Here is a 22,350-nt window from a genome sequence, read left to right as displayed (position 1 = left end):
AAATGAATCAAGAAAGCCTAGCAAATACTCTATTACAAAGATCATTATATACAAGAACACAAATTGGCTAATTACACTCACATTTTAAGACAAGCAAGATTTAGACAGAGAGAAACCTCACAGATGATGAACTGTTCTTGATGAGAGAAACTAGCTCCTTTGCTGTCCATGTCGCTCGAGACAGCTTCTGCAAGCAGTTCTGAACCTCGTTCTCGATTCTGGGCTGCTGCGAAAAATAATCTGATACAAGTTTCGTTGCGAAAATATTAAGTCACAATGTGTTATAAGTGATGCATAATGCTAAAGGTGAATCAAAATTTTGCCACATTTTCTTACCTGTACCATTTGTAAGACTGTACAATGAAAATGAGGCTAAAATCTTTTCCTCAAGGTTGTTGCTGTTATTTATCAAGCATTCCATCAATCGTGGGGCAATAATCGAGCATGCTGCAAGGCGGAGATCCCTATCCCCGATCGAAGGGAGATGGCTGCTGATCCAGCAGATGGTAACGAGGCAAGCCCGAGCCAGGCTCGGGATGCTGTTTGCAACGGACTCAGATAGGGCAGAGAGAAGCCTTGTGTTTCCGCTTGTGAGAAGCGCTAACGCTGCTTTCCTCTGCCAGTTTTCTCTCATCTGCTCGTCTTCCTTCTGAAACACGACAAGCACATTACAAAAGTGATCGAGGTGGTGAGTATGTATAAGCTGCTTGTATCCTTCGTTACCATTAGGCCGACGCAGATGTCTCTGATTTCCGCTCTTCTCAGGAGCCATTGCTCGATTTCCTCCTCCCCGGTGTAGGAGAAGTGGCCTCCGAGGATCAAGAGGGCTCTGGCTACTTGCTGCTGGACTTTTTCTTCGAACACGGAGCAGTCCAGCGCTGAAATGATTGCGTCCACTGCCTCGTCTCTGTAGACGCTGCCCCCAGAGGCGTCGCCCTAGCAGCAAAGGAGAAGCGTGTCAGCGCCACATCTAGTAAACATAATTGGAGAAAACGTTCGGCTTCAGACCAGAAGGTCCAGCTCGAGCAGCACGACAGCAACGGGTGGCCTCTCTTCCTGCCGCGCCTTGTGGAGGCGCAGCAGCAGAATGTGGAGTGTGTTGAAGCACTCCCACCCCTCCCTTAGCCCAGCCAAGAACTCAATCCTCTTGTTTAACCTAAACAAAACAACACAAAAATGAACAAAACTGCAAATCAAGTAAAGATCAAAGGTAGCATTATAGTAAAATCACAACCTGCTAACACAAAGCAACTCAAAAAGCAAAGCAAGAGCATGATTCTCTTGGTTCTTCTCAAGCACTAATAGTTCCAAAATGGCCTCCTTCTTCACATTCTTCACCAAGAAATGCCGGCAGCTCCCATCTGCCCGTATGCAGAGACGAAGAAGAGACGCTGCACGCCTCTTCTCAGACACGTCCCCCACGTCCATCCTCCTCGCCACCAACCCCAACCCCCCGAGAGAAATCATCTGCTTCGCATTCTCAAAATTCCTGTCCTCATCGAACCCGGTCAGGAGCTCGTTTAGGAAGTAATACGCCGCCTCGTGAGGGCTACACCTCACGGAGAAGAGTATCTGCAGCTGATCCCCGAACTCCAGCACCCGGAGCACCAACGGGACCCACTCTGTCGACACCATCTGCTTCGCCCTCGGCCTCACTAGGTAGAGCAGAGCCGCAGCTTTCAGGAAGAGGCTGCTGCTCCTCAGCAGCCTCAACCCCACGGAGAGCTGCGGATCCGAGGCCAGGACGCAGCGCTGGTTGGCCTCGCTCAAGGCCGCGAGCTCGGCCAGAATCGACACGGCCAGCTCCAGGATTTCGTCATCGTTCGAAATGTACAACACCTCCAGCATCCCCTGTATCACTGCAGCCTGAGACAGCGATGCCTCGAGCTGCAGGCGGGCGTCGCCCTGAGTGGCCAACCAGGCCCTGCTCAGGGCGCGCACCGCGGCCTCGCAGTCGGTTAGGCTCTCGGACGAGCAGACCGTCGCGATGGCCCCCGCCACGTCGCTCGACCGCGAGGGGACGTCGCTGTTGTCATCATTGACACTGATTTTCTCGATTTTCGATATGAAACACTCTGCTGGCTCAGTCTTACAACCTAGGAATCTGAAGTAATCTGATTTGTTGGTGTCTGGTAATAACTCTGCCTTTTGTATATCATCTTTTAAACTCGATGATCTTCTATGAGAAACTGCTTTTTTCTGGTGGAATTGAATAACGGTTATAACTCAAAATTGAATCATAATTGATAAAATAGCTACTTACATGGATATAATTGCAATGCTTGACATCCTCTCCCACAAAATCCCATACATTTCTTGAATCAAAATCCATTGATTGCCTCTTCACATTAGCACCAAAAACTGCTTGATATCTATATGCAAAAATTTGTAAGCTATTTTTTTTCTAATAAAAAAATTCTAATAAATGTAAAAAAAATGGAAGAAGAAAACTCAAAACTCACAGCAGTTTGCTGCTGGAGGAGTGATAAGAGCTCGTAGACTCCGATGATTTCCTTCTCGATTTCGACATCGGCTTGGACGGCAGCGAAACCGCGGGGACCGAAGGGGCTTGAGCTCCGGTTTTCAGCCACTCTTTGTAATACAAAGCGAATTCAACCGTGCCGGAATCCATTTTCTCACGATAGAGATGATTCAAGCCTTTGATTCTCTTCTCCTTCTCCGCGCCGTTGATTAATCCGGCGAGATTCTCTAGCTCGCTGCTGTACCATATCTTCAGATGAAGGAGATGCGGGAGGAAAAAATGCTCCCACAGCTCAGGCAGGAGGCGCGTGCGAGCAAGTTCCGGCGCGTCGCAGAAGACCTGAAGCAGATTCCGCGCCGCAATCTTGTCGTTTCTCGCGATTTTGTAGGTGATGGATAGGTAGAGGCGCGCGCATGCCGCCACGCGCGAACTTGTTTTCCGACACGAGTGAGAGGAAGGAAAACCGTCGTGGTCCGATGATGACGAGGCGGCGGAGCGGTCGAGGATTTTGATGCATCGCTGCAGCGACTCCAAATCCAATTTCTTCTCTCTGTTTCCGTCCACTAATCTCTCGACGCTCTCGATTCCAATCTCCATGAGTTTGAGAATCTCGCGGCTATCCTCATTTTCCGCCGCCGTCGCCGCCGATTTTTTGAGAATTTTGATGGATTTCTCGCGAATGCTGGCGCGGAAGGCGGCGGAGCGGGAGAACTGGCCGATGTAGCCGGTGAGGATGGCGATCATGGCCTTGGTGGCGGCGGCGTCGATGTCGGGGTCGGAGACGGACTTGGCATCGGAGGTGAAGCGGGGGCGGTGGGAGGAGGAGTCGAAGGTGCGGCGGCGATCGTGGCATATGTAGATGGGGAGAGTGATGGCGGCGGAGTCGGGATTGTGGTTGAGTTTTTTGGGGGGTTTGCGAGGGGGGAAGCCGTCTTCGGAGAGGAGGTTATGGAGGGAAGCCATGGGCGTAGGTTTTGGAGCTTAGCCTGTGGGCATTGTTTTTTAAGAGCCAATCAATTAACGTAGAATTCGACAAATTTTGCACCTCAATTTGGTTTCGAAAACCATGTGTTTTTACTGTGTTTTGTTGGTAATTTAATTTTGTTTTAGATGGGTTTACCTTTTACTGAGTTTGTTGGATTGGGGAGGGAGTGCTTTTCTTGACGGTTAGTTGGTTTAGATTGCGCAATTATGAAATTGGTTCAATTCAATGAGCCACATTTGTATTTATAGGTGGACGATGGAATAATAAATTAAATACCAAAATTAATATAAACTAGAATAAATGTAACACTCGCTTAATTCATACCCAATAGCCTTATTTTTTTCAATGCATCCCACAAAAATTAATCTACTTCTACTTTTTTTTTGCATGACTCACTGACTTTTTCATTTTTAATCCTACTAATATTTGGTTATTACTATTACTACAACTACAGCCATTCTTTTATCTTGTTATCAATTTTAGATTTAACATTTTCATCATCCAATAAATAATAAGGCTAATGATAAAAACAAATAGTTAAACTTATTATTTTATCTCTTGATTTACTATAAGAATAAATTTAGTTGTGAATTATTCTTTAAATAAGTTCACAATCCAATAATAGATTTAGTGCTGAATTGTCCCATTTAAAAAGGATAGAAAATGAAATTATCATAAAGATCTCTACTAATTTTAGAAAGAAAGAGATTACTAATTATAGACAATAGTGTTAAATAGGAGTGTGCCGAGCAAATTGAAAAGTCATTAATGCAAAGTACTTGAACAAGAATATGCACATTTTAGGATACGTGGATTGTGTTCAATTTAGTAATTCAAAAGGTTTAATAAATTGATCAAGCCAAAGAGAGATAGGAAAATGAGGGAGAGAGAGAGCATGTGCATGTGCATGTGCATGTGCATGTGTGTGTGTGTGTGTGTGAGTGCGTGTGTTGATAGCTAATGAGGTTCGTCAATATTGGTTGTCCCAAAAAGTTGATGTCGACCTAAACTAATAACCCTTGTCATCAACCCCTTCTACTTTCATTGCATGTGATGGGTTTCATTGTTTCAAACCTATCCCCATCCCCCACCATTTACTATTCTATTGTCCTAACATTCCCTCCTTCTAAGGGAATCCTTCCTTATAAATGCAACACACCCTCTCTTCAAACTATTTGACACCGGTACGCTAGTCATGGTTGAGTACGTTCACCACGACGATTTGAGCTGGATGGGCTCGAATAATTGCGTATACGGGCCGATTCGATTCTCTACTCTCGAGCCAGTAATCATGGTTACAGATGTACTGTTTGTTTGTTACTAGTGAAACTACTTATGTAACTATTTCAACTTTTATGTTTAATTTAATTTTTTTTTCTCAAGTCCTTAGCGATAAAATTCTGGCTCAACCGCTGATTTTTACATTGGCGTGGATGGAAAAATAAGTTTTGGGGTTAACATTATTAGTGTAGGGTAAAAAGCTTATATGTGTGGAGGAACACTATGCATGGATATCAACGTCGTGCTTTTTTCTATCCTTTTATATCAAGATTGAAGCAATAAATATAGTTACTCTAAATTATTACTATGAGATTTGAAAAGAAGTAAGCTATAAATGGAATAAGATAAGAGTCAAATGGAACCAAGTGCTTGAATATAATTAGAAACTTTTCTGGCACTGGAATTCTTTCACAGCTGAAAGAGTCCAACTGCTGGCCTCCAGCCAATGGGATATGACAAAAACCACTCAGAGATAGTGGTTTCTCTCTCTCTCTCACACACACACACACACACACACATACACACGAACAAATACTCCTACTTATTTTTTGTTGTCTAACATATCTTCTTTCAAATTTTATATTTACTTTTTTCAAAATTATTCGAACAAGTATAAAAAATGAATGTGTATGAAATAGGGGGTTTTCAAATTTTGAAATTGTATATTACTAGTATAATATTTGAAAATTGAAAACAAGTACTCCATATGAAAGGAGTCATTCACGTTTTTGTCTTTAAGTGGTGATTTATTATGTTTCTTTCTTATCTTATTTTTTTAATAATTAAATCAATGTTTATTTCTTATCGACTGGTCGTTTTTCTTGTGGATTTATTCAAATCTGAACAATTGTTATAGGAGTACTATATTAATCGAAGATAATGTAGTTGGGCTAGACTTTTGAAGCCCAAATATCGTGGAATAGATCCAATAAGCCAGAGGAGGCCCAAATTCCTGTTTTTAGACGAAGAGCACAACAATATTATATACCTCATCTTGTTAGCATTTTAAAAAGTAGGGTTGCGTTAAAGATAGAACCATTCTTAAGTGTAGAACCTAGAACTCTATATATTTTATTCATTGGATGAGGAAAAAATGACGGTCAAGATTAAAAATCATACATATTAGACTATGTTTTCACGACATTCCAGACTCAACATGTGAAAAAACTCACATGTTGATGGAAGAATGAATGAAACGAAGAAGAGTCCATGCATGCTTTATTTTTTCACTTCTCTGCATTCACCCATTAATAATAGTTTTGGTTGTAATGGGAAGTTGTTGTGCAAATCAACACCATTGGATTAAAAGATCTAACGACCTCCGTTCGGCATTTGTTCTACGTTTAAGAATGGTTCTACGTTTAAGAATGGTTCTATCTTGATCACAATCCTTAAAAAGTATACCCAAATTTTTAAAATCGATCTTCTACGGACTTTTTGATAAATAAACCTGAGTTGCAAGCAATCTATGGCAACAATCAAATCGAAAATGTTATACAAAAAGTAAATCAATCAAACTTGACGCCTGATTCCATCAAAAAATTCAAAGTAACTAATAAAAAACATAACAACATTTTAGTATTTTATCAGTGAAATTCATAATACTAGTCGATCTCATAGGTATAAGTTATAGCATGCACCACCAGCAATCTAGCCACTTTTGTACATTACATTTTGAATTTTTTTCAAAAAACAAAATATCATTCCTTCGTCGCCAAAAAAAAAAATCCCAAAACTTTTATATCGAGTACTGCTATTTTGCTGAGGTTAAATGGAGGGAAGAAAAGTACAAACCGACAAGCAAGGAGTACATGCAAGTAGCTTTGCTTACAATCCAGTATCAATTTGCTCATTTCTTGGTATGGGAAACGGAATAGTGTGACAAAAGAAGCATTCAGTTTCGTGCTATCTAATCTAAGCCTAACATTGTGGGACATGTCATGAGGTAACTATCCAACTTTTATTTCTTTTATATGTTCATTGAATTATTAATTTAATCAGTGATGCGTGAGTGTCATCGTTCTAATATTAGTGCACCAAAGTTTATGTGCTAAAATCATTGATTCTTCGTACAAAAATAATCAGCAATAATAGTATAATACAGCTTCACGTTTTTGCCATTTATTTTGTTTATTGTTAAATCATATATTTTGACAGCCTATATACATCTAATCAATAAATTTCACGCGTCATGTTATGCAACTACTTCAGTTAGGTTTGTGCATTATCATTTCATACTAACAACAATTCTATTTTCCTAAGTCGTTTTATATGGGAAGATGAGAAATAAATATATAATCATGTATCTAGTTGGAATTGGAGATAAAAAGTATTTCCAATTTGTTAAAAATTTATTGGTAATAGGATTACCACCTTGGTATTCCTTGACTTTGGAAATTTTTTCTCCTAAACCACCTCTTTAGTGGGATTATTACCTTAATAAATTATTATATTAATTAATTAATTACTAACATTATTAATCTCTCTCACCTCTCTCACTATCTCTCACACACAGAGCACCCAACCGAGAAAACCAAAAAGAAGCAGCATTCACGAATTCACGCACACACGCATTTACCATTTTCTCGATAATCTTGCATCGATTCTGCTTTCCATTCTCGTGCTTACTTCAACAACCTCTCTCTCACTTTCCATACTCTCTTTTCCCCCCAATATTCGCTTCTCTTTTGTCAATATTTTTCCAAAACCCAGGAAGAAACACAGATCATATCCATATCCACCTCTGGCTGAATGCGGAATGCGATTGACTGCCCTAGGGGTTTTTGCGGGTTTTCAAATTATTAGGTATTGCTAAAACTTTTTTCTGCATACTATTTGGATATTTCATTTTTTTTCTGATTTTTGCTGTTGAGATGTTTATAATTTGAATTTAATGAGTTTTGAGCTGAGTAATGTTGTGATCTCCAGCTGCATTTGCTGAGATTTGTGTGTTTTTACTTGATTCGGCGGCAAGGGGGTTAACGGCATCACCTTGATCTAGTGTTGTACATCCTGCAACTGATTGTGTACTTTTGGGTTTTCGAGCTTCACACTGTCACACTGGTCCAGATCAGGGTTTCTCTAAGAAAATCAATAGGTTTCGGTGTGTGAGATTTTAGGATTAGAATAGCAATTGGTCTGAGATTATGAGTTTTGTTTGTAATGATCTCTGCATATAAAGGATATGAATGTCAATGGTTATGGTTTTGAATCCGAACAGTGTGTACTGTGTTTTGACTAGGCATTTCTATGCGGAGAGAGGTAGATATTAGTTAATGTCAGTGAAATAGGTGGTCCTTATTTGTGTTGTTCATTGTTCCATATTTTCATATATTGACTGCGTGATGTAGTTCTAGAAGCACATGATGGCATCCTTTTAATTGGTGCAACTTTAATTCATGCACTTCCTTTATGTGCATTGATGATATGGTACACCAAGAATTCTGGCAAATGCTGCAGACTCTTGAAATAAGCACATGAAAACAACTGCACAAAAGACCCTTTGATTGCAGCAAAAAGGCGATTCCGTCGCCTTGGCGGCCCCCACACTCCGGCCCGACATCATGTGAGGGGGTTCAATCAGGGTACGCAGTAGTCCGTTAAGGGGGAGGCCTTAACCCACTGTTGCCAGAAACCCATCCCCCAAGGCCTCACACTGGTGCCTGAGAGATGGAAGCAACTACACGACAGCAGTGAGATTCGAACCCAGGCTCATTGCAGCAAGATCTGCCCCTCCGTTGCCAACTGCGCTACGCCCTTTGATAGCTATATCTAACAAGGCTCAATAGACTTTGATAAATCCTTTTTAAATCTCATTTCAAATTAGGTCAAATAGTTTCTGTGTTCGTTCATTTGGAAGGATGGTGCTTGTCTTTTCATTTGCTAACTTTGATTGTTAATACTATATTTTCCCTGTTGCTGGTTGTTGTTTGAGGTTATTATAATGGATTAAGCACGTAGAGGCTATTTGTTGTGTTGGTGAAAGGTGTGCCATTCCATAGGTTTAATGTTTCGTTTCTTTTCTTCTTTGTTTACAATAATCCATATGTAGATTTGGTTATGTATCGAGTCTGAATCTGTGAATTTGATTTCAGGAGACAGGGTATTATCAAGTCCTATAAGGTACAGTAATTCAGAGTGATGGGGCGTACTTTAAGAACTGTTGGGACACTTAAAGCTTATCAAAACCAGGCTGGTGTGTTGGTCAAAAACTATGTACTAGCGGATCCTTACATTCCATATACTTCTATTGTTCTTGGAATATTGACTTGCAAATTGGTATGTCAGTCCTTCCCAATTGCTTCTAGTTTGCTTCATCACTAGTTTTAAAGCCCAGATCGTTTTCTCTTACATTTGGAAGCTGTAGTGATTGAGTGTGAATGTCCTGCACTTATTCTGTTTTGCATCGTATAAAAGGAACAACCATAGATCCATAGTTTAGGTTAGGACTACATCTAGCAAAATCTAATTCTTTATGCAGCAATGAAACATTGAAAAATATCACGTTTTCCGTTTTGATGTATTTTCTTCGGCTTTCTCTTGGTTCCAAGACTCTACTGAAAGTCATTCTTTGGCCATCTGGCAGGCCTATGATCTGAGTCAGATAATCAGCACGTTTTATTCCAGAAATTATAATGCCCTCACCAAGATTCAAAGGACGGAGTGGAATAACCGGTGAATTACTTTTCTCTGCTGTATTGAGTTTTGTCTTTTTATTTGTATTTAGTTTGGTACACTGCTGACGGTTGTTATATTATCTTTCTTGCAGTGGCATTTCCACTCTTCATGCTGTTTTTATTTCGATTATGTCTTTGTACTTTGTATTCTGGTCTGAACTCTTCTCTGATAAAAATCATTCTGGATTAGTTACATTCAGAAATTCATCTATCTCAACACTTGCACTTGGGGTAAGTTCCTGATATGTCTATTCTGTTGTGTTTGTATTAGTACAAAAGGTTTCGTAATATGTGAAATGGCTTTTAAAATCTTAATTTAATTTCTATTATTCTTCTTAGACATGCTGCATTTCTTGATAGATATTTAGTTCAGCAACATATGCTACATTTCGATCAAGTATCACTTCCTATATCCAACTGAATTGGCCCAGTCCTTTTTGGTCATGCCTTACTCAACATATAGTTTAAGATATTTTTGCTGACAGTTTTCTGGGGAAACAGCCAGGCTTTATTACTCGTTAATCTCTATTGAGTTATGATCTTAATACTATTTGCCATCAAATTGAGAAGGACCACATTCACAGTTTCTAGTATTGTTAATAGCATATTTTTACTCATTGAATAAAATTTGATGGTGAAGCATTTTACTTTAGGGGGTTATTGTTCAGTTCTGATGATATATGTGGTGGTGGGTTGCCATGGCCCGTGTAATCATTTTCTTTGTTTGCTTTTGTGATTTTTTGGCAGTTATCTGTTGGATACTTCTTGTCAGATCTTGCGATGATCTGTTGGCGGTATCCTTCTTTGGGTGGACCTGAGTATGTAAGTAAGCTGCTAGAATGCAAATGATTAGACTTAATGTATTGCCCCACTGCTTCTGTCTCACTTTGAACATGTGCTTTTTATTCCCAGCTTCTCCATCACTCGCTTGCGGCAGTTGCAGTTGCATATGCAATGTATATGGGGGAGGGTCAGCTTTACACATTTATGATACTGATATCGGAGGTAACAACACCTTGGATCAATATTAGATGGTAAGTTACCGGACAGAAGCTGATGGAACAGGGGGAAAACTGATTAGAATTCTCAATAATTTGCCTTCAAATTTGGGCAGGTATCTTGATGTATCTGGATTGAAGAGATCCAGTGCATATATTATCAACGGAGTCATTATATTTTTTAGTTGGTTGGTAAGTCACTACTATACTTCTATGTTTTTACTTGCAATGTAAAATTTAGATGATTTAGACAGAGGTATATAGAATTGGTTGTGTCGTACATGATTGATACCCTATGGTTAAAATAGAATCAATTAGATCTCTTGCGACAGTGAAGCTTCTTTTCTTGTTTCATTTTGTAGTGATAATTTAAACAATCACTTCATGATGTTGTTATTGGGAAATGCAGGTGGCAAGAATTCTTTTGTTTGGTTACATGTTCTACCACGTCTATCTTCACCACAACCAGGTATACACTATACACACCTTCCTCTCATTGTGACATCTGTTATTTATCACATTTCATTCTTCAAGTAAGATATCTCCTCACAGATATCTTCTAGAACTCTGTATTATTTTCCATTTTCCTTGGCATTCTCCTTAAGAGCATCTGACATGCACTATGTAACTGATGATTCTTTAACTATTCGTAGTATTTTGAAATTGAAGGTTTCCTATCGTCTCTCATTTATAAAAATGTACTGGATGAACTTTAAGGAAATCATTGATTTCCCATGCTATCTAGTCTCAGACACCCTAAAAAATTTCTACCGTGTTTTGTTTGCAAGAAACAAATCTGGCTAGATACCTAATATAGTTCACAAAACTATGTGCAGGTAATGAGGATGCACACTGCTGGTTCTCTTCTGGTGTTTGTTGTACCTGTGGCACTCGCGATCATGAACTTGATGTGGTTTGGGAAGATCCTCAAGGGTTTGAAGAAGAACTTATTGAAAAAGACGTGACCATCTGTAGTAAACTACTTCACCAGGATATGGCAATGTTGTAGACATCCCCGACTTTTGTGCGATTAGTGACTCAGATTCGGAGGGAAAGAGGAAGGTCCAACAACATAGACAAAAGTCAGATAGGTTTCACACACTTGGTGCTGGAAATCAACATGCTGTCAATACTTCCAACCGACCACGTTCCATGTCTAAAGACAAAAAAGAGATGATATGATTCTCTACATTTAATTCTCTCTCTTGTATAGTGGCTGATATTGAGCAGGAAAAACAGATCTGTAGGGGAGAATGTAAAGAGCACTTTTCTATATGTACATTCTGTCTGTATTTGAGTCACTGGTAAAACATCGTTTTTTGGCTGTTCGAAACGAGGCGAAAGAGGAGGTAACAGAGTAGAGACATCGTTTAGGCCAAATTATAGCAGACACCATTCATGGAACATAAATTAGTACATTTTCCAAACTTTTAATTCTACTTTATGTTCAAACAATACTGGTTGTTGGGATGTCTAAAAGATATCTATAGTTCCCAGAGTTTGACTGACTTTCTAAAAAATGGGGACTTGGCTGAGAATATTATAAATGCAGGAAAAAGTCAAATACAAGAAACAGACTTTTCATGTTCGGTAATAACATATTGAGCTGAGGCTCTTCACTACATGGGAAGTGTATATAGAAAGTTGAACTCATGTACAAATCTGGAGGGCACACACGAATTAATCTCACTAGTATGGACACAACACGATTCGATGTCTTTATATGATCGACTTTTCAAGAACAACAAGAAGCACTGTTTGCCCTTTCTGTTGGTCGATCCACGAGGACCATGCCTGATGGGTTTGGTGTCTGCTGCAGCCGTGGCAATCTCTTTGCTGTAAAAGCACGACACGAGTTTAAATGAAGAAAATGAGTGATGCAAAGGAGTTGTTACTGTGCCTCTCCCTCTCTGTCACACAGAATGCGTCTGGACTAGTTAAAGAAAATGAAATGCTTACCTATCTCATAAAAGATTTCGTTAACGTTGGCTGCTGTCTTTGCAGAAGTTTCCAAGAAGAAAAGACCATTCTCTTGGGCATAAGTTTGAGCATCCTGCAAAACAAGGAAAGTCCATATTAAGTATAACTTCAATGCTGTCATTTGAAGACCAAAAAGTGTTGGATAATTATCATATAATTATATGCTCTTGATTTCAACTCAAGAAAAAAGATAATATCTAAATAAGTTCGTACTATATCGAGCCTAATATGAAGTATGAACTGGTCAAAATGAGGGGAAATTATAGTGCCACTTCTCCTGCAAATTCTAGCACCAAGATGGAAGAAGCAGGTGTTTGAATGTTTTTCTCATGCCAAAGCTTGGTCCATTATTCCTAAAAACTTTCAAGTACCCAAAGCTTGGTCCATATTGATGTGAGGTATTTAAGATGTACTCCGTACGTTCTATGCTAGTAGATAGGAGGCATAAAAAAACCTCGAATATCTATGGTAGCAAAGTTGGATGTATCTTGAAAACTAAAGGAAGAAAACATTTTCCCATGTTTTTTCTATTAAAAAAATTTCAGAACACCAAGGCTCCATATTCACATAAAATGAAGGAGTAGACAGAAAAATGCTTGCCTCAGGTGCCACCGCTCGTCCATCTAACATATCTGCTTTATTCCCAGCAAGTGCCATAACCATATTTGGATTACCTTATACCACAAAGCAAAAGAGAGACTTACAAAATTGATTATAAGGCAAATACTGCACATTGAATTCAAGATCATGTCTACATAACATGATCTTAGTAACAAGATATAATGGAGTTCAATAATATTATACGGAAGTTCATCTTTCCTTTAAGAGGTGTACATTAAAATTTAAAAGTGTCCATTTTCTGATATAAGCTCAAGTTACTCAACGATATTTATTAGTATATAAAAAATTTAGAAAAAGAAAATTAAGCTGCAATCAGCTTTTACAACTAAGACAATAATGAAAGTACCTTGTGCTTGAAGCTCTTGAACCCATTTTTTGGCTCGGTCAAATGAGGCCTACAAAGTTGACAAGAATGTAATTAGAACCCATTTCTTAGTTCTATTGTTCATGTTAACCAGTCGGACTTACTTGATTTGTGATATCATAGACAATGATGGCTGCAGCAGCCCCTCTGTAATACATTGGAGCCAAGCTGTGGTATCTCTCCTGACCAGCCGTATCCCATATCTCAAATTTTACAGTTGCTTCATTCGCGGCAACTGTTTGTGAAAAGAAGGCAGCCCCTATTGTCGATTCCTAAAACATCAGACCAGCTGAGTCACAATAGAGCCCACAAGACGCAATATCCAATATTTGACGTTAGTCATATACCCACCTGGAACTCAACAAACTGCCCTTTCACAAAACGCAACACTAGACTAGATTTTCCGGCTCCAACATCTCCTAGGAGTACCTAAAATAGGAGAAAATTCAACAAACCTCATTTAAAATTTCAGATAAAACCTTTAAATAAAATGTACTAGTCAGAAGAGAACCTCTTGAAACATAGGGAGCAAAATACATAAGAATAACACATCATCCCACAGGAAACAGAAAGGTAACCGAATCCTCCAAAAAATCATCTCTAAAAATTCATCTGCGATCTTATCATAAGAAAAGAACTACCAATTCTAACTCATAAATGCCGATTTACACGTATCGACATATCGAATAAATTCACTCTTGAAAATTGAAATTAATAGAACAAAAAAGAACTCAATGGAGTACTTGCTTTGCTCAAACCTCATCTAACATGGTTTTGGCTTTGGACAACCAAACTATTTTGAATTAATCTTTTCTCTGTTCAATGAAATGAATTGAATAACCAGCAGTTAATGCATAAAAGCAACACCTTAATAAATATACATAAAACAATTCAGAAGGCTAATAGCTAACTAGTAGTAGTACAATTTAGACAAGCAGATCATTTATACAGCTCTGGCAAAAGATTTCTCACATCAGAGATTCAGAAATAACCCGCGATTAGCCTAATTATCCAAATTGATACAATTCTCTAATACCTACAGCTGAAAACATAAAAAAAAAAACTCAAATTCGCAGGAAACCTAACAAAACATCATGTTCGTGACAAATTAAATCAACCACGGGTTTAAATTTGTAAATTTTCAACGAAGTAAGCAGCTGAAATAGATGTATAATATTGGGGAAAAGGTAGACACGATCGGATTAAAGTACAAACCAGCTTGGCGTTGATGTTCTTGTTTGCGCTCGACGCCATTAGGAATTTAGGGAAAATTAAGGAAACGAATCCGGCGGAGTAGCAATTGAAACCTCGCAGTTGAATTGGTCCGAACAAAATTTGATTGAAATGAAGGGATTTCGTTGTGGTTTTGCAATGGTTATGAATCAGTTGACTGCCAAGGTAGGAGACGACCCCCCAATTTTCGAGATTTACCAAATGACCCCTCCAATTGATTTCTTTTTGCAAAATAGCCCTTCCCATTTACTCGCCTATTTATCATTTCATGGATATATATGTGCATTTGAAAATTTCAAATAAGGAGAATAAAGAGATACTTTTGTTGTATAGTAAACTGAAAGAAAATACGCAATTTGTCCTCTCAAAATATATTCCAAAATTAATGCGTTTGTTAAATGTTGAATTATATTGAACATAAAAAATGCATACTCTATGAAATTTTTCATTATATAATATGCTTGTGAGTAGTTTTTTTTAGAAGAATAAAACATAGGGGATATAAATGTAAAGGGTTAAGACTTTAGGGGCCTAACTTCAAGTTTATGGCCTACCTTCTTCTAGAAGCCACTACACAATTTAAAAAATCTTGAAAAATAATCGCAACCGACAAACATCTTACATAATAAGTTCATATTTAGAATTCGATTTAGATACCAGGTGACACAATGATTTTGTAAGCCATTAGGGTATCCATTAAGGGTGTCCACTATAAGGCGGACACGCCCAATAGCCTCACCTCAGTTTTTATCCATAGCCCCAATTTTATTGTCCATAACCCCAAAATTCTATTTCCGCCACTATAGTGGACAACTCTAATAGCCCCCAAATTTTATAAGCAATTTTGTTGTCCATAGCCCCAAAATTCTATTTCCGCCACTATAATGGACAACTCCAATAGCCCAAAATTTTATAATCAATTTTCATTTTTAAATATTTTTTAGTTTCAATCAAGTGTAATTTAAATAATCGCAGTGTAAATAAGTAGAATACGAGGTAATTAGGGCCGAATATTCGTGTGATTCGTCGTCTCCTCGGTGCATTTTTTAGAGGGTGGATGTGTAGATTGTGAGTGGATGGATTTTGTGAAAATGGTGAAAAATAGGTGGTGGGAAGTGGTATTTATAGAGGAAAAAAGAAAAAAAAAATTAGTTCACGCCGCATGCGCCGCGGCGGAACTTCTCATCACTATAATCGCCGCGCCTATAGGCGCGGCTATAGCCTCCCCCGCCGCGTCCTCGCCCCGCACCCGGCGATTCCTCGTCCGGCGCCCCTCCCCCCAGCCGCCGCGTCCACCCCCGCGGTGGACACCCTTCCCACTATAAACCGCCCCGCTTCCGCCCCAAACGCGGCTATAGCCGCGGGTTGGGGCGAGGGCGGGCGGGTTGGGGCGAGGGCGGGCGGCTATAGTGGAGAGCGCGGGCGGACACCGAAATGGGGGCGGTAGGGGGGCGGACGGGCTTCGGCCGACTCCGGGGCGAGGACGCGGCGAAATGGGGGCGGACGCGGCTATAGGCGCGGCGCCTATAGTGGCTGCACCGACAGCCGCGGCTATAGCCGATTTTTTATTTTAATTATTTTTTTTTACATTTCAATTCACCTATAAATACACCCCACTCCATTCATTATTTTCACACCATTCCAACTCTACATCTATAAAAATTTCTCTCACTACAATTTGGGGTCGAAAATGAACAATTTGTGGAAAGACAGCTGGAATGCTCTGATTCAACAGGTGCAACACCAGGCCGCCCAGGAGGAAGCGGCCCGTTTGGCGGAGGAGGCGGAGAATGCGGAGGATGCGATCCCTCGTGCCATTACTCATCAGCGGACAATCCCACGAGACCACATCGGTGCGCACCATCGTCTAATGGATGATTACTTTGTGGATAACCCCCGTTATCCACCCGAGATATTCCGCCGGAGATTCAGGATGTCGCGACGGCTGTTCAACTATATAGCGACGAATTTGGCGGAGCGTTACCGGTGCTTCACTCTCCGGCGTGATGCGGCTGGTCGGATTGGGCTGTCTACCTAACAGAAGTGCACCGCTGCAATCCGGCAGCTTGCCTACGCCGGACCAGCGGACATGTTCGATGAATACCTACAGATGGGTGAGACGACTGGCCTCACAGTGCTCAGGCAGTTCTGTAAGGGGATCCGGGAAATTTTCGGTGGGGAGTTTCTACGGAAGCCCAACCCGGATGAGTGTCAGCGCCTACTGGATATGCACGGTTCGATGCACGGGTTCCTAGGAATGTTAGGAAGCATCGATTGCATGCATTGGGAGTGGAGGAACTGCCCCGTGGCATGGAAAGGCCAGTTCACTACTGGATTCAAAAGCAAACATCCAACGATGATTCTGGAAGCCGTTGCAGACTACCGTCTGCAGATCTGGCATGCGTATTTCGGTGTGGCAGGTTCGAACAATGACATCAATGTTCTTCAGTCATCGCCGCTCTTCAACGAGGAGTGCCGGGGGGAGGGTCCAGAAATAAGCTTCGTAGCCAACGGTACGCAGTACAGTAGGGCCTACTATTTGGCAGATGAGATATATCCGCGGTGGCCCGTATTCGTGAAGACTGTCCGCCAACCGGTTGGACCGAAGAAACAATATTTTGCGCGCAAACAAGAGAGTGCTAGGAAGGATATTGAGCGGGCTTTTGGTGTCCTCCAATCGCGGTGGGCTATTATACGGTGTCCGGCACGAGTTTGGCACGAAGATGATGTCGCGAATATTATGTTAGCATGTATCATATTGCATAATATGATAATAGAAGATGAAGGCTTTGCGGCAAAGCGATGGGCACCGGAAGAAAGCGCAAGTACAAGTCACGGTGTTGCCTCCGCGCCGATCCAGATGGGCGTACCACGGTGCAATGAATATTTGATCCAACGCTTCGGTGATATGCACAGGACCACATCACATAACACACTGCAGGCCGATTTGATTGAAGAAGTGTGGGCATGTAGGGGAGGTGGTGGCGCAGTGTAAACATGTTAGTGATTTGTACTAGATTAAATGTAGTGTGTAATTTTAATTTTAATCTTAATTTTAATTTTAATTTTAATTCTACTTCGTATAGTCGTGTTCTTCTAATTACGTATAGCCCGATAAATTTGTTCATACTTACTTGAAACATTATAAAATGAAAGTTGATTATAAAATTTGGGGGCTATTGGAGGTGTCCACTATAGTGGCGGACACAAAATTTTAGGACTATGAACAACAAAGCTAGGGCGGGGCTATTGGGCGTATCCGTCTTATAGTGGATACTCTTAAATAAATCATATGTTTTTTAGAGGTTACATGGGGATAGCACAATAAAATTGACCATCAAAACATTCTCAAAAAATATTGACCCTCAAAATAAATCATTTCTCAATTGACCAACAAGATAGTTACTACTATAGCTTTCTACTCCTCCTTTCCTAAATTAATACTTAGGTTAAATTCATTTACTCATAAAGAAAGAAGATAATGAAATACAGTTTAATTGGTAAAATGTTCCTCCTTCAGGTAAAAGATAAAGAGTTTGAGTAATGATATAGATAAACGAGGAGCTATTATTGCTCCTCTATTAGATAATAGTGATATACATATAATAAAATTTGAGCGACTAAAATCATTACATAAAAGTTTGTGATTTTTTATTCATCAATTTTGAAGTATATGTGAAAAATTAGAAAGTGTAATAAGTTAGTTATATTAGTGATTATTACTCTTAGTATCCAACTTTTCATCAAAAGAGTTTATTGGTGTACATGTTTAGCTTAAGACATTCCGAAAATAAGAACGAATCGATTTATTTATTATAGAAAGACTATTTTTAATTTGCCATTTTACATGAGAATTCATGCGAGGGCCTTTTGCCTGGCCCGCATAGTAGGCGATTGGGTCAAAGAGGTCAAACAAGATGTGGGCCGTTGTCTTTGGGCTTTAGGGCCCGTTGAGACAGCCCGACAGTATAAGAGGATTCTAGATGCCATGATATTACTGCAATTATTGAGGGCTTGCTCTAACATTATGCTAAAAATTAATAATATTTCATTTTCCATTTTAATCATAATATTATCACTATGTATGTTAGACAAATATTATGACAACCGTGATAAGAAATTCTTGTTGGTTGACATGAAATAGAGCAAACTTATTGGATCTGTCATTCAGTAAAAGATAAAAGTTGTGCTTCGTTCTCACATTTTGCACTAATTAATGTCCACGTATATATATGAAATAAAAATGAAACACATTGCAAAACTTATATTGATAATTTAACTATTTAAAACCAAACTTGGTCCACAAAACAGTACGTACTCAAGTGTACTAGTAAAAGTTAAGTAACTGGATTTACATGTGGGAAAAGACACTAGTTTTTTGTTTTATATGTTTGCTCTTGGGAGTCATGTTTAGGTAATAAATGAACGAAGGCTAAAAAATGTGAAAAAATTATGATGGAAAAATGGACACTTGAAAGACAGGCATACTTTTTAGATGCTCAAAATAAAATGGTTTGCACTATCTTGCAGGGCGAAGGAAATAATATTTTCTTCGAAATTCTCGAGTTTGATAGAAATTTTATGTCAGTTTAACAATTGCATATTTAAAGAGCAAGAGGGGGTCGCTGATCCTCCAAGACCGACAAGAGGCCAAAATTTTCCTTAAGGTCGATCTGAAATACCATGGCCAATCCTCGATCAGCAGAATCCAATTAGGAACAAACACATCATGACCATTGATTTGTGAATTTCTTTAATAATTAGAATACCTTAAATAACATTCTGGGATTAAATAAATATTCATTGTGAAATTATGACTTTTTCGACTCTCATTCATTTATTTTAAGTTGCAAATCATTTTTCAGAATAATTTCACCTCTCAAAATTATGTGATGGATCTGCCACGACGTAGAGCTATTAAATCAACCATCTTCGACAAAATCCCGTATCATAATACACAATAAAAAAAACATTAGATTAGTAAATACAAAGGAATGAGAATATATATGAGATTGTACATATATATGCAATGAAATTGAATACCAAAAGATAAACTTATTCCTCCGTAGCTTCGAAAATGTGTGCACGATATGGTGCAATGAATTTACAGTGATATTGGTGGCAGTCGGTCTCACGAATGGGTCTCAAAAGGCAAAAAGCTGAAATACCCATGAGAGAGAAGCAGAAGAGAGAGAGAAGAATCAACGGTGTGTGTGATGGGAAAGAGAAAGGCCAAACACCTTTTTTTTCTTTTCTTTTTCACATTCTTGAAATAAATAAAATAAAAATTTTAAAAATTCACACACACAACACACAGTGAGGCAAGGCAGTCCCTTGACAAAACAACAACGCTGACACCAATAATAACGCATAAATGGCCACTCTGCGCAATGGTGTTGCAGTGTTTCCCACACTTGAAATCTTGACTCCTAACCCTCTTTGACCATCACCTTTTCCCACGTGGCAACCAACATTTTTTAATTTTCTCTAATTAATCCATCACTACGCATGAAATAACAAGATTAATTACAGACTATTGGATGATTAACCTAATGAATCGATCCCAGCCAGCTCCCTCTTTCTCTACATTTATGCACCATTAATGGAAATGACTATATAGATATATATAAATATAAATATAAGAATTGATCATCAATTAATGAAGTAATTAATTATTTGGGAGAGGGCTGGCTTCTGTTGGCTGCCAAAGCAAGCATGGAGTTTGCGAGCTTGTTGATGGCGTCGACGAGGCCGTTGATGCCTTGCCGATTGATCTCAGCCTTTGATTCCTCAATTTGGAGCCTTCTCTTGTGCAAACTCACCATTTCTTTGTGCCTTTCCTCTTCTCTATCCTCGCATGATTGAATTGCTTCTGCTATGATTGAAGCACTCCTTGATATCGCAGACCCTACTTCTTGCAGCGTGGCGGCGCCACTTCCGCTCGTTCCTTCTCCACCTCCGCCTCTTCGCCGCCTTCTCTTTGCCGGTGACCCAGAGTACTCGCTCGTGTCGGAATCTGGCTAGCACAGAATTGGATGACCTTTGTAATGTATTCAGTTGAAATAAAAAAAAAACTCACAAAATATTCAAGGCTGGATTTTTATCTTGAAATCAAGAAACCCACAAAATTCAAGATTGGATTTTTATCAATAGAGCAATGATCATTACAAGAGGACATGTCAAATCCATGCATAGATATTTTTACTAAGAAAAGGGTTTTCATCAAAACAGTTGGGGGTTTTAGAAAATAAGGATAAGCCCATGATCAAGAAATAAGATTGATTGTACCTTAAAAAACACTAGTGTTCATCTCTGAGAAAAAAAAGGTAATAATGTGAAGAAAGTAAGTAGAAATCTAAAAACCTATGTCCATTTTCTAATTTTTAACTGCATTCTAGCTTTTAGAGTAGAGTTAGTTGTTCTAAATTTTCCATTCAGATAAAATAGAGGAATAAATACCTACTGTGGGTAATGGTTGAGCAGATGGAAGTGACGCCGGTGGCGGCAGTTGTGGCGTAAGCATTGCCGGAGAAGGAAGAGTCTGGCACTGAACAATAGGAGACGGCATTGAATGCTGCTGTCCCAAAAAATGTCCACTAGTAATTGCAACATTTCCAATAGAGCTCCCGGCCCCACCACCACCACCACCGCCACTACTACCTCCCGCCGCCGTGGCTGATTGCCCTTTTCTCTCCACCACCGCCACAAGCGCCTCGTATATCTGCGGCAGCATGTTCGAGGGCAAATTGTTGTCTTTCCTCTCCGTTTTCTCCATTCTCCAATACGACTTCTCCTGCTCCCCTCCTCCTCCGCCGCCGCCTCTCTCCGCCGCGATTTTCCGCTCAAACTCCCTCACTTTCTTGAAATCCCTCATCAGATTGTCCCACTTGTCGTTGCACTGATTCTGGCTCCGGAAGCAGCCGTTTCTCCAGCAGTAGTCCTCCACCCATTTCCACCGCAGCTCCGCCGGCTTCCCCCTCTCCGCCGTGTCGCCCAGCCGCTTCATCCGCCGCTCGTCGTCCATCCTCTTCGCCTCGATCAGCGTCATCGTTTCCTTGATGTTCCAGTTCCCCTTCCTGTAGTCGCGCTGAACCACCCCGCCGCCGCCGCCACCTTGGCTTGCTACTGTCAGATCCATGCAATAGAAAGAGAGAGAGAGAGAGAAAAAAGGTGCTATTTTGTGAATCAGTTTTTGATCAATACTGTATGAATCTTTTCATCGAACACGTTGTGTTCAGTACTGATTTAGGGATTTTAATGCAAACATGGTTATGGGTTATGGCTTTCTCTCTCTCTCTCTCTCTCTACATACATACATATATATATATATAAACACAGATTGCAAATCAGTAATCAGTAATCACAAATGACTATTCTCTCTCTCAATTGAAACCTAGCTTCGGCCTTAAAATTATCAACAATCTTGAAAGTTAAAAGTGGAAATCTAAAACTACTAATGCAAAGCACTAACCCCAAAAAGTGATGGACAGATTTAAGAGGGAGAGAGAAAGGAAAAGCGTTGGTAGTATTTATTAGCAATAAGAAAAGGCCAAGGAAATCCATTCAACCTGACACATCCCCACAACCAAAAGGCAAAAAAAATTGAAAGAGAGAAAGAGGGGTAGATCGATCAGGAGAGAGAAACACTATGAATTTTGACCGACTGACGACTACACAGTCACAATTCACAGAGGCCCAGATTCAAAAGGGGCAATCATTTCTTCTTACCA

General features: G+C 39.8%; 4 protein-coding genes across 9 annotated transcripts; 1 reads left to right on the top strand and 3 right to left on the bottom strand.

Annotated features, from left to right (window-relative positions):
* Nucleotides 1-5: 5 nt before the first annotated feature.
* On the bottom strand, nt 6-3,480 carry LOC121772759 (putative E3 ubiquitin-protein ligase LIN-1). Its single transcript, XM_042169974.1, has 7 exons — nt 2,463-3,480; nt 2,264-2,372; nt 1,235-2,199; nt 1,009-1,156; nt 724-936; nt 337-649; nt 6-240 (listed from the first exon to the last, which is right to left on the bottom strand). The coding sequence occupies exons 1-7, from the start codon at nt 3,443-3,445 to the stop codon at nt 101-103; spliced, it is 2,871 nt and encodes a 956-aa protein (XP_042025908.1). The 5' UTR covers nt 3,446-3,480; the 3' UTR covers nt 6-100.
* Nucleotides 3,481-7,241: 3,761 nt separating this feature from the next.
* On the top strand, nt 7,242-11,755 carry LOC121771643 (TLC domain-containing protein 4-like). Of its 3 annotated transcripts, none has more exons than XM_042168466.1 (10): nt 7,242-7,553; nt 8,208-8,733; nt 8,843-9,026; nt 9,334-9,422; nt 9,517-9,655; nt 10,172-10,246; nt 10,337-10,458; nt 10,539-10,614; nt 10,832-10,891; nt 11,259-11,755. In XM_042168466.1, exons 3-10 carry the CDS (start codon nt 8,889-8,891, stop codon nt 11,385-11,387), a joined length of 828 nt encoding a protein of 275 aa, XP_042024400.1. In that variant the 5' UTR covers nt 7,242-7,553; nt 8,208-8,733; nt 8,843-8,888; the 3' UTR covers nt 11,388-11,755. The 3 variants fall into 3 exon arrangements, with proteins under 3 accessions (XP_042024400.1, XP_042024399.1, XP_042024398.1); XM_042168465.1 differs by having other exon boundaries at nt 8,208-8,749; XM_042168464.1 differs by lacking the exon at nt 8,208-8,733 and having other exon boundaries at nt 7,243-7,553.
* A 180-nt stretch (nt 11,756-11,935) lies between these two features.
* LOC121771642 (ras-related protein RABF2b-like) lies at nt 11,936-14,770 on the bottom strand. The gene is made up of 7 exons (XM_042168463.1): nt 14,603-14,770; nt 13,739-13,816; nt 13,492-13,659; nt 13,370-13,418; nt 13,003-13,076; nt 12,382-12,475; nt 11,936-12,258 (listed from the first exon to the last, which is right to left on the bottom strand). The coding sequence occupies exons 1-7, from the start codon at nt 14,639-14,641 to the stop codon at nt 12,158-12,160; spliced, it is 603 nt and encodes a 200-aa protein (XP_042024397.1). The 5' UTR covers nt 14,642-14,770; the 3' UTR covers nt 11,936-12,157.
* Nucleotides 14,771-19,551: 4,781 nt separating this feature from the next.
* LOC121769886 lies at nt 19,552-22,350 on the bottom strand. Of its 4 annotated transcripts, none has more exons than XM_042166654.1 (3): nt 21,080-22,350; nt 20,443-20,640; nt 19,552-20,088 (listed from the first exon to the last, which is right to left on the bottom strand). In XM_042166654.1, exons 1-2 carry the CDS (start codon nt 21,756-21,758, stop codon nt 20,468-20,470), a joined length of 852 nt encoding a protein of 283 aa, XP_042022588.1. In that variant the 5' UTR covers nt 21,759-22,350; the 3' UTR covers nt 19,552-20,088; nt 20,443-20,467. The 4 variants fall into 4 exon arrangements, with proteins under 4 accessions (XP_042022588.1, XP_042022587.1, XP_042022586.1 ...); XM_042166653.1 differs by having other exon boundaries at nt 20,443-20,636; nt 21,080-22,346; XM_042166652.1 differs by having other exon boundaries at nt 19,552-20,640; nt 21,084-22,345.

Source organism: Salvia splendens, chromosome 16 (assembly GCF_004379255.2).
Source record: "Salvia splendens isolate huo1 chromosome 16, SspV2, whole genome shotgun sequence".
NCBI classification, from domain to species: domain Eukaryota; kingdom Viridiplantae; phylum Streptophyta; class Magnoliopsida; order Lamiales; family Lamiaceae; genus Salvia; species Salvia splendens.
The sequence above is the reverse complement of the archived record's forward strand: the minus strand, read 5'-3'. Positions and strand labels throughout refer to the sequence as shown.